Here is a 12282-nt window from a genome sequence, read left to right as displayed (position 1 = left end):
GTTCCTCACGGTGAGGGCAGTGAGGTTGGGGAATGCCCTGCCGGGGGATGTTGGGTAGGGGGTTCCTCATGGTGAGGGCAGTGAGGTTGGGAAATGCCCTGCCGGGGGATGTTGGGTAGGGGGTTCCTCACGGTGAGGGCAGTGAGGGGGTTGGGGAATGCCCTGCCGGGGGATGTTGGGTAGGGGGTTCCTCACGGTGAGGGCAGTGAGGTTGGGGAATGCCCTGCCGGGGGATGTTGGGTAGGGGGGTTCCTCACGGTGAGGGCAGTGAGGTTGGGGAATGCCCTTCCTAGTGATGGGGTAATGGCAGACTCTGTTAATGCCTTTAAGAGGGGCCTGGATGAGTTCTTGATCAATCAGAATATCCAAGGCTATTGTGATACTAATATCTACAGTTAGTACTAGTGGTTGTATATATAGTTTATGTATGTGAGTGTATAGATTGGTAGGTGTGGGTTAGGTGTGCTGGGTTTACTTGGAAGGGTTGAACTTGATGGACTCTGGTCTTTTTTCAACCCTATGTAACTATGTAAGTTCCAATATGCCTCTTTATAAAGGTGCGTCCACAGGAATTACTCCACACTATCCCTACATGATTGTATACAGTAAATTATTGGAATATTATGAAGCAAATTGTGGCAAGAGAAATCATAATTCTGCACTGCTTATTACACCTCTATATATATATATACCTTCTATATAACTATACCCATTCCCTGCTGGCTCTTACCAGCACCCTCTGTAGATCTAGTTAATGAATCCTTCTGGCTATAAATTACCCCTACACGTAATGGCACATCCCCAAATATTTCCCGTAGAATATGCGAGTGATTTCCTCATACAAAAACTAACAATGACAGAGGGGCGCTGAGTATTTTTGGGAGCAGGGGAGGCATTGAGGGATTTTGAGAGCCCAGTTATTGTTCCATTCAGCACCGTCTCTTTGTCAGAGCGTCAGAAGCAAAACTGCCAAATGTATGAATCCTTTTCTTACTTGATAAAGTGTTTGCAAAGAACAAAAATAGGAATTGAGGAGCCTTTGTTGGCGCAGGACTCCCATCACCCATAAGTACATTGTTCCCATCACCTCCGCGCTCTGATCTACTGTGAGAGCTCATCAGCCGCCACATTTTTCAAACAATCCCATACATCAGAGTTACTTCCATTCACACAACGCTCACCAGTCACACACGCCGCACAAAGAATTCTGACAGTCCCTAATGCCGGCGAAGCCAGCTTTGCGCCAAGCAGCAGCCATACAGTTTGCTGTATTCACTCCTGAAGAAAAGGAAGACAAAAAAAGAATCTTTTCATAATGGAATTGCCCAGGCACATACTGAGACAAAATAATAATTGGAGACATTGTGCTGCTCAGCTGGGGAAAGTAATTTGGGTAGTTGTGTTACTTCTTCCTCTGGCACTGCCCCAGGCACCCCTCCAGCTCCCTCTCTAACCTGACTGCAACATGTACAGTACAATCAATGATCATTATTGTTCCAGAAAAGCTGCCCAAATGATTAAATGCCCATTGCACCAGTTGCCATGAAAGGCCTCCAAAAATGGTTCTTATTATGCCCAACTCTCTGGGCCCACTTAAATGTGCTTTTGGGCCAAACAGATCTACAGAAGGTACCATCACCCAAGCACTGTTTTATGCACTACCACACCTGGTAAAAACCCAACACATATGTTTCTACTCTTCTTTTAGGTCTTCAGATATGAAGATGACTCTTCAATGCTTGGTCTCATCCAAAAAGATAAAACGTCATATAGGCAACAAGTATCGCACATAATTCAGTATAGCAGGAACCACAGTCTGGATCTTTAAATGAACTTTTTGTATGAAGTAGAGAGTGGTATTATAAAGGTCCCCATACACCTTAAGATCCTCTCACTTGGTGATGTCACCAAGCGAGTGGATCTTCTCCCGATTTCCCCCACCTATGGGTGGTCTTGGGGCCAAACGATCGAATTATAACGACGGGTATAGGCAAAGTCGGACCGGGGACCGCATCAACGAGCCGATGCGATCCCCGATTCGACTAGATTTTTAAACCTACCGAGATCTGGCCAATTTCAGGCCAGATAACGGTCGGGCAGTCCCATCGTTACTGCCCATACACGGCCCGATAAGCTGCCGAATCGGTCCAAGGGACCCATATCGGCAGCTAGAATCGGCCCGTGTTTGGGCACCTTAAGGCATTTGGCAATTGGTCTTCTTTTTTTTGAAGCAGTTTTCCTGCTTTCTGGTTGCTTGAGTATAATTTAGCCTAGCAACCAAGCAGTGGTTTGAAAGAGAGAGAGAGACTGAAATATGAATAGAGAAGGGCCTAAATAGAAAATTGTGGACTAAAAAGTAACAATAACAATATAATTATAGCCTCACAGATCAGTAGTTTTTTGGCTGCCGGGGTCAGTGACCCCCATTTGAAAGCTGGAAAGAGTCCGAAGAGGAAGGCATATAATTAAAAAACTATTACAAATAAGAAATGAAGACCAATTGTAAAGTTGCTGTATATGTTGATGTAATTGAACCTTCTTGTATCTCATATCCTTCTCTTCTTAATGATCATAAGCTTTTTTAAAGCAGGTCCCTCTCTACCGCTTGCACTGGTTACCAGTTGTATTTGTATATGTAATCTGTATGGTCAGTATATACCCCCATGTATTGTACAGCACAACATGTTGCACCCCCATGCATAGCCTTGTTATATAACAATTGCCTTCTGTATGCTATGAATGTAGGCCAGTACATACCCCTGAATTCTTTATTCAACTCTCAGAAACAAACCATAAAAAAATGTGAAATATGAAGGACTTTCTTGCACCCATGTACGAAGGGCTATTATTAGATTACATGAGTGGTCTGGGCGAGGCTCGTTATGCCCTGACATTCTGAGCACTTGAAATTCTCTTTTTTTTCTCCCAATAACAAAAATCTAGGTTATTACGGCAGCGGGTGTGGATTGCTGACGATTCTTTTGTTGATAAAATATATTGTAACGGACAGTGCAAATATGCACAGACTATTGACTCTGTCCCCAGCCCTGAATACCTTTAATTGTCATCATCATTCGGGTAAATACTTTTTTAGAAGTGTGCCCTTCTTCCTCTTAATTCACTCCATTTCTTATGAAAGGATCACTCTATTGTCAGAACGCAGCCCTTAAACCACAAATATACGCAGTGTACAGGTACAGACCTTCAGCTGACCATCATGGTTTAGAGCGGGGGGTCCACAACCTTTTTTTATCCATGGACCACATTCAAATGTAAAAAGAGTTTGGGGGGCAACATAAGCATGAAAAATGTACCTGGGGTACCAACTAAGGGCTATTTAGTAGCCCATATGTGGACTGGCAGCCTACAGGAGGCTATGTTTGGCAGTAGCCATGGTCTCCAAAAACTTGCCTCCAAGCCAGGGATTCAAAAATAACTCCCTGGTTTGGGGGCACTGAGAGCAACATCCAAGGGGTTGGGGAGCAACATGTTGCCCCTGAGCCACTGGTTGGGGATCACTGGTTTAGAGGTTGCTACAACAACTTCATCATCATAAGGCCCTATGCACCCTAGAGCCTCCATCTCTAATATTGTCCAACTCTTGGGCATGAATAGCAGAGTTGACTTGAGTTTGATCCAACTGCCAATCATGTATGGTTGCAACCAGTGTAACCCAATAAAACCAGTAGCACAATGCATGCATTAGGCCCCAATGTAACTGGATAAATCTCCATTTGACACGCACAAGTAGGTGAAAAGCATGGATCTTTTTAGTTGCTGAATATAATGGCAGTATAATATAATGGAGTCACACTAGAATGATGTGTGTGCATAGGGCCACTGACATTGCAGTAAAGCCTGGATTTAATAAAATAAACAACCTAAATGAGAGATCAGTAACGAGCAAGCTTTAACGAGAAACCCCACCGTCCTTTGTGAAAACTTGCCTCGCTATAAATGGCCTTCAATTATCTGTTTGACTTTAGAAATGATTATTCTCTATTTATACTGACAGTACACAACAGTTTAAAGAAAATGTTTCATTATTCATGTTGGCCAATACCCGGCCGGAGCATAGAGGCTTCCCCAGGCATATAAATGAGTCGAAGGCCTCTTATAAACGTGAAGTCGTCGAAATACACATAGACATAATGAACATTTAGGCTCCTTAGTCTTATCAGAACCTAATTAAGTCTGCTTTTGTTGGGAGAACCTGCTCCCCCATGCCATGAACTGGAATTGGATGCAGAGCTATGAGGTTAGTAGCACTGTGCAACCCAGTATATATATATATAATATAATATAATAAATAAGTAAATGGACTGTGCAAGCAAATGTGTATAAATGCAGTAATGCTACAGTGGCAGCTCAATACTCATCTATTCCCATTAACCTCCCATTGCAGAGCCTCAGCCCTCCCTGTGTTTGCAATGAGCAATGGGCTGCGGTTCTGCAGCCGATCATGAGAATTATCCACGATTCTTTACTTCTAAGTCCAAAGCGTAGTGGTAGGCATCTACCTGTTAGGGGTTACACTGAGTGAGTTATGGGACTCGGATAAGGGTCTTTCCGTAATATGAATCTCCATCAAAATATAAATCATTAGATTTCAGAAGATGGGCTTCCTGTAATTAAGGGCATTCTAAATAACAGGTTTCCAGATAAAAGACCCCATATCTGTACTAGAACCCAGTGGATGAGGTTCTAATGCCATGGTATACATTCATTTTTGCTTGATTTTAATGTAAGTGGCACAAAAGAGAATTATGACATAGTTCATCATCAGGGTCGGACTGGGCCAACGGAACACTGGGAAAATACCCGGTGGGCACCGGTGGCCCAGACACGACCCTATTGCTGCTTCCCCTGGCTGCCGATGTACTCCCCTGACGCGTTTCACATACGCACGTTCAGGGTAGGACGTCCCACGGGGCTTTAGGGGTGCACAGCAGGGGGACGTGGCCAGCGGAGGCACCTTGGGGGGTGCAGGGCCCCTGGATCTGTAGCCCCAGTGGGCCCTGCACCCCCAGTTCGACCCTGTTCATCATATATTGCCTATAGATCCAATACAGTCTCATTGTTAAGTCTTCTAATTCCAAGTACAATTCCTTGTGCTGACAAAAATAAAGGCTAAATTGGTGTTTATGGGAATGAAACACCCCTAGGCCTATTTTATCTGCCCATTTATTACCCTGCTCCTGTTTTCCTGAGGATTCTCTCAATAACTTTATGCTCAGTCCAAGCATTTTACAGGCTTCTTATCTAAATGCCTATTTTTTGGACTACTGTACGTTGGTGATGGTATTATCTTTATCATTCACTGGCAGAGAACCATTCATAATCTAATCATATACTACAGACTTTGGGGTGTATTTATTAACATTGGAGGCAAACATCGCCGGGGATGTTGCCCATAGCAACCAATCAGCAATTAGAATTGAACGGCCAAGTGATTATGCTGCTGTTCTGCACTAGGTAATTGCTGGTTCCTGCCTATTACATGAGGAGTAGTGATGAGCGAATCTGTTTCGCCGTTTCGCGGATCTTTTGAAAGATTCGCGAATTTTTCAGCGAAGCGAAACGGTGAAAAATTTGCGAAACGGCAAAAATGTTGTGTGCCAAAAAAAATTGTCGCGCGGCTATTATTTTGTCTCCCGTGGCTATTATTTTGTCGCCCGCAGCTATTATTTTGTCTCCGGCGGCTATTGTCTTGTCGCCCGCAGCTATTATTTTGTCTCCGGCGGCTATTGTCGCCCGCAGCTATTATTTTGTCTCCGGCGGCTATTGTCTTGTCGCCCGCAGCTATTATTTTGTCTCCGGCGGCTATTGTCTTGTCGCCCGCAGCTATTATTTTGTCTCCGGCGGCTATTGTCTTGTCGCCCGCAGCTATTATTTTGTCTCCGGCGGCTATTGTCTTGTCGCCCGCAGCTATTATTTTGTCTCCGGCGGCTATTGTCTTGTCGCCCGCGGCTATTATTTCGTTGCCCGCGGCTATTATTTCGTCGCCCGTGACTATTATTTTGTCGCCTGCGGCTATTATTTCGTCGCCCACGGCTATTATTTCGTTGCGCACCTATTCTTTTGACGCCCGCGACTCCATGCCTGGCGAAACATTTCGCCCATCACTAATGAGGAGATATTGATGAAATATGTGCAAAAAAGTGGCATCACCAGAACACGTCAACGATGCCTATATTGGCTGAATATAATACAGGTATAGGACCCATTATCCAGAATGCTCGGGACCAAGGGTATTCCGGATAAGGGGTCTTTCCGTAATGTGGATCTTCATACCTTAAGTCTACTAAAAAATCAATAAAACATTAATTAAACGCTATGGGATTGTTTTGCATCCAATAAGGATTATTTATATCTTAGTTGGGATCAAGTACAGGTACTGTTTTATTATTACAGAGAAAAGGGAATCATTTAACCATTAAATAAACCCAATAGGGCTGTTCTGCCCCAATAAGGGGTAATTATATCTTAGTTGGGATCAAGTACAGGAACTGTTTTATTATTACAGAGAAAAGGGAATCATTTAACCATTAAATAAACCCAATAGGGCTGTTCTGCCCCAATAAGGGGTAATTATATCTTAGTTGGGATCAAGTACAGGAACTGTTTTATTATTACAGAGAAAAGGGAATCATTTAACCATTAAATAAACCCAATAGGGCTGTTCTGCCCCCAATAAGGGGTAATTATATCTTAGTTGGGATCAAGTACAGGTACTGTTTTATTATTACAGAGAAAAGGAAATCATTTAACCATTAAATAAACCCAATAGGGCTGTTCTGCCCCCAATAAGGGGTAATTATATCTTAGTTGGGATCAAGTACAGGTACTGTTTTATTATTACAGAGAAAAGGGAATCATTTAACCATTAAATAAACCCAATAGGGCTGTTCTGCCCCAATAAGGGGTAATTATATCTTAGTTGGGATCAAGTACAGGTACTGTTTTATTATTACAGAGAAAAGGGAATCATTTAACCATTAAATAAACCCAATAGGGCTGTTCTGCCCCAATAAGGGGTAATTATATCTTAGTTGGGATCAAGTACAGGTACTGTTTTATTATTACAGAGAAAAGGGAATCATTTAACCATGAAATAAACCCAATAGGGCTGTTCTGCCCCAATAAGGGGTAATTATATCTTAGTTGGGATCAAGTACAGGTACTGTTTTATTATTACAGAGAAAAAGGAAATCAGTTTTAAAATTCTGAATTATTTGATTAAAATGGAGTCTATGGGAAATGGGCTTTCCGTAATTCAGAGCTTTCTGGATAACGGGTTTCCGGATAAGGGATCCCATACCTGTAATATAATAATAATTTATATTGCGCATAAAGAGCCAGAAATGTATGTACATGCAGTACAATCCCAACTATAAAGTCACCGTGAAAGCTTCAAATGAGTTCTCTGAATTCCGAGCAGAAAGATTTAACAGCCAAATGTTCAGCTTGTAAAAACCCTAAATGTTATTCTGTTTGGAAATATTTTGCTCCCAACTGGTCTCTCAGGTAGTAAATGGTTATTTTTTTATTTAATAGTTCATTTTCGTGACAGGCCTTTGTGTAGCCGGCATTCACCACGTGATGGAAAGTAAGAGCTCACCGGGGAAGAGAGCTTGGCTTTACATAATGAGAACTGACTCTCCAAATCGATCTCTTGATTCGTCTCCTTCTTTCCATTTCCACCGGGGCTTTAGCGCATTTGTATCAATCCCACAGCCGTAAGAACTCTGCCCAGTACACTGCATTTCCTATAGGTATGCTTATATCTGCCGGGCACGACTACTCCCAATGTCCATAGCGTAACGGATATATTTAAAAGCACACAGCTGAGTTAACCTTTAGTATGATGTAGAACGTAATATGACAATTTGCAGTTGGCATTTATTTTTTAGTATTTGAGGTTATTTATATATTTCACTTTTTGTTCACAAATAAATCATATGGGTTGAGGAGTTGTCTCCTCAACCCTTATGATTTATTTGTGGATCCACACTCCTGGCGCTACCTAAGCTGGTGAGAAACCACTACACCGATGGGCCCAAAAAGAAGCAAAACTGGTCTGTAGTTGGGAATCTGATCAGCTATTATCCTGGCTTCTGCTTTAAACACCCAGTGGGTGAGCTTTAGCCTATAAGATAAATCCATTTGAATGGGATTTTATAGGAGCTCTTTGGGACTAGTTCCCAGAATTCCTTGTGTTTATTTGCATGAAGTTGTCTCCTCAACCCTTATGATTTATTTTCAATTATTTTCCTTCTTCTTCTAACTCTTTCCAGCTTTCAAATGGGGTCACTGACCCCAGCAGCCAAAAAACTATTGCTCTGTGAGGCTGTTTGGTGTTTGACCCAACAAATCCTTTTTTGGTTAGGCATTTTGTTGAGGCCCTTCTCCATTTAGGGCTCTGGCACACGGGGGAGATTAGTCGCCCGCGACAAAACTCCCTGTTCGCGGGCGACTAATCTCCCCGAGTTGCCTACCCCTGCCATCCCACCGGCCAGCCTCGCGAGTCTTTTTCGGCGATTTCCTGAAATCAGCCCGCCGCGTCTGCCATCCCGCCAGCGACTTACATGTTCGCCGGTGGGATGGCAGGGGTAGGCAACTCGAGGAGATTAGTCGCCCCCGAGAACAGGGAGTTTTGCTGTGGGCGACTAATCTCCCCCGTGTGCCAGAGCCCTTAAGGGTGAAGACCCACGGAGCTACTAGTAGCAGCTACTTGTTGTGGCTACTAAAATAGACAATGCTGATCATTTACTGATAACTGTCTCTACGTGTGTTTTAGCAGAGGCAATTCTCAGTATTGTCTATGGCAGGGTATTTTCTGGTGTTAAGTAGCTGTGACAAGTAACTGCTACTAGTAGCTCCGTGTGTCTTCACCCTTTGACAGCTATAGCATTATAGTACAGCAAATAAATGCCAATAGAATACAGGCTTTGTATTGTTAATAAAAACAATACAAAACATAGAATAGCATACTTAGGGGATAATGTAATAAAAGGTACAATATTTGCTACAGGTCTAGTGATCCATAGCAGCCCTTCAGTAGGTAGCATTCAATGGTCAGCTGATAGAAATCAAATGTCAGATTGGTTGCTATGGGTAATTAGAAGTGGCAAACTCTTCTTCTTAAAGCTGGCCCTAGGGCCAAACGATTGGATTAGCCCCATATTGCCCACCTTTGGTGGGCATTTTGGGGGAAAGATCAACTCATTCGCCGACCTTGCCAATCGAGCAGATCTCATTGTACATGATCCTGCTGTTTACAAATTTCTTACGTGACTTTTTTCCTTTACTCGGCAACTAAATGCAATCTCCAAGGCCAGTATAAATGATAACCCCTTTGAATGAAAAGCAATAGAAGTGAGCTGGGGATATTTATTTAGCTCAGAAAATATAAAAGGGGTTTACAAAGAAAGAATAATTTCAAGATGGCATTAGCCTCAGCGACGTGAGGAAAATGTGCTTTTGTCTGGCTTTAATAAAGGGAGAGATGAATAAAACATTAAGGGAAAGGCATTGCTATTACATTCACAGAAGTAAAAAATAGAACACACTTTAGAATTTAGACAAGGGACATTGTGCTTTTGTTACTGTAACTGTCGTCGGGGGGGGAGTAGTTCAACTACAGTTGAAGGTTGGAGGTGGTTTACTGTAAGAAGGATTCATTTACATTAGGCACTAGTATGGGTGCAGAATGACCATAGACAATGTAATTGCACCTACTGGCTTTCACCTATACTCCCCTATACTAGCCAATGTACCCATTGTCCAGTTGACCTGGCAGTAAGAACTGGGCCCCCACTGAGTATTGTGTCTATAGCAACTCACTAACTCCATGTATTTGTATGCCCATGTCCTGCCCACGCTCCACAATTAATTGAACTCATTTTCTATGGCACATATCAAGGAAAAACAGTGCTGATACTTTATATAAACAGTAGCCCTAGTGAATGCCAGGCTATTGGACTGGCCCCCAGGGGCTCCAAAGCATTGAATTAGGTTAGTCTAAAACTTAATATTTTCCTGTGTATTCTTAAATCCATATTAGGGTGATGGATATAATTATATATATTGTTATGAACTTAATAGGCCCCTGATTAAATGCTGTACTGTTATGGGGAGCTGAAAGCCTCAAAACCTCTAATAAGAAGCCGGTCAATATGTGCAAATAATATACAAGAAGTATTCGGAGAGAGCAGTGAGGCTCTGCGGATATTTGGAGGAGAGCAGCCCAATGGAACCCGGAAGGCTAATATGAAAGAGTCCAGTGGATTTCAGTTCAGTGCAGCCCTGTGTGTAGGATTTGCCTGTGGCAGTTGAAGCCATAGATGTCACACTGACAGTCAGTAGCCTCGGGCAGTGCTATAACATCTATATGGCTGGGAGTCTCATACCCAAACCTAAACATTGTGAGTGAGACACTTGCACTTGAGTGCCTGAGAGTGCCTGATGCCTATAGGTAATGGTTTTGGTATGATGTAGAGAGTGATATTCTGAGACAATATGCAATTGGTCTTGATTTTTTATTATTGGTGGTTTTTGAATGATCTTGCTTTTTTGTGCAGCAACTCTGCAGTTTGGAATTTCAGAAGCTCTCTGGTTGCTATAGTCTATGTTATCCTAGTAACCGGGCAGTGGATTGAAAGAGAGACTGGAATAAGAGAGGCCTGTATAGTAAGTAAAGTAATAAAAAGTAATCATAACAAACAAAATTCAGCCTCACAGGGGAACAGTTGTTTGGCTGCCGGGGTCAGTGACCCCCATTTGAAATCTGGAAGGAAAATAATTCAGAAACTATGCAAAATAAAAAATTAAGACCAACTGAAAAGTTGATAAGAATTCGCCATTCTACAACATGTGGCAAAACTTTTAAAAATTTGACTAAACTCATTTCTGCAAAAGTCTGAACTGAAAAAGTACATGCAAGGAAAAAGTTGTGAAACTGCAACTTTTTAAAATTGATGTACCGAAACCTCTACTTTTTTGAACTGTATCGCAAAAATCCAGTGTCAAAAATCCAAAAACCTCTAAAGTTCTGAAGCAAAAGAAGGATCCTCCAGTGTACGGTAGGGACATCTGCCATTGGCTTTTACATGATCTCGGCAAGTTTTAGCTGGCGAATAATAAATTTCTTTTTTGGTGACTTTTAGTGCTAAAAAAAAATCCACTAAAAGTTACCGTGAAGGTGAATTACCCCTTTAACTAAGGCTCTCATTATCCTAGCCACCAATGACAAGGCAAACTAGATAATGATAATAAAGCTACAGTATAAATACTCCCATAAACCTACTGGCAAGTCCGCTTTCTCACTGTTGGATGGGATGGAGGAACTTTCCTCCCATTTTCATAAAATTTTATATAATAGAATTGATATAATTTGAATTGGGCACGTTTTAGTGTTATTCTAGAATTATTACTTCTTAGGGCCCCTGTGGTCCTTATTTCATGGGCACCCATTTCTCATTAAACCCTGCTCGTGTCGTTAATTATTTCCATTCCATATTGTGCTGAGTTTGGGATAACAGAAACTTTGGGGAGAGCTGAGTGGACGGTGAGTTCCATCAAAACCCATTTGTCGTGGTACAGGCCACACAGTATTGGTTCAGGGCCAGAAGCATTTCCAGTGTGTGACTATAGAATGTTCCGTTGTTAAGTATTGTCTTTAATTCTAATTGGGTTTTACCTCCATGTTTCTTGTCACTTGATATAATACAACTCTACCCAACTTTATGAACAAAGTGAAAATGAACAGAGAGCAATACTCTCAGTGGATAATATTCTAAAAAATACTCACCCTGACAGATGTTAATGAGAAGCAATAAAATCCTCCATTTTTTCCCCATTTTGTCTCAGACGCCAAGAAAGCCCCCAGGTACTATCCCCCCATCCAACACTGTGCTGCTTCTTGTAGGAGGGGGGCTGCCTCGCTGTCGCTCTGATCTCTTCTGCTCGTCTGTAAGGAATAAGGGACATAACTTGGAACAGGTTTGGTAAAGACGGTCAGACACACCCCGAGCTAAATTCTAAAGCGGCTCCCTCCCACCTGAAACCATGCAGCATACTTGCACATAATGTAGGTCAAGAACACCTGGGGCCATATTTATTTAAGAAGTAGCACTAAAACACAATTTACAACAGCCCACAAATGTCCCAGTACGCCAGGTAGGTATTTATGAAACTCTGACTCCTACCCATATATTTTACACAGCTCTATATACCCCTTGGCCTTCAGACTAGTTCCCAGAAGACTTTGTAACACCTTCG

At 42.3% G+C, this 12282-nt stretch overlaps 1 protein-coding gene across 1 annotated transcript in view; it reads right to left on the bottom strand.

Annotated features, from left to right (window-relative positions):
* The window catches only part of LOC101730998 (urokinase plasminogen activator surface receptor-like), a 38430-nt gene extending 26466 nt beyond the window's left edge, over positions 1 to 11964 (bottom strand). Inside the window, exon 1 of the mRNA XM_031906653.1 lies at positions 11813 to 11964. Coding sequence (XP_031762513.1) covers positions 11813 to 11861 — 49 coding nt within the window. The 5' untranslated portion in view covers positions 11862 to 11964. The remainder of the gene's footprint in view (positions 1 to 11812) is intronic.
* Positions 11965 to 12282: the final 318 nt, after the last annotated feature.

The sequence above is a fragment of the Xenopus tropicalis genome, chromosome 7 (assembly GCF_000004195.4).
Source record: "Xenopus tropicalis strain Nigerian chromosome 7, UCB_Xtro_10.0, whole genome shotgun sequence".
In the NCBI taxonomy this organism is placed as follows: Eukaryota; Metazoa; Chordata; class Amphibia; order Anura; family Pipidae; genus Xenopus; species Xenopus tropicalis.
Note: the sequence above shows the minus strand (reverse complement) of the source record. Positions and strands in the feature narration are given on the sequence as shown.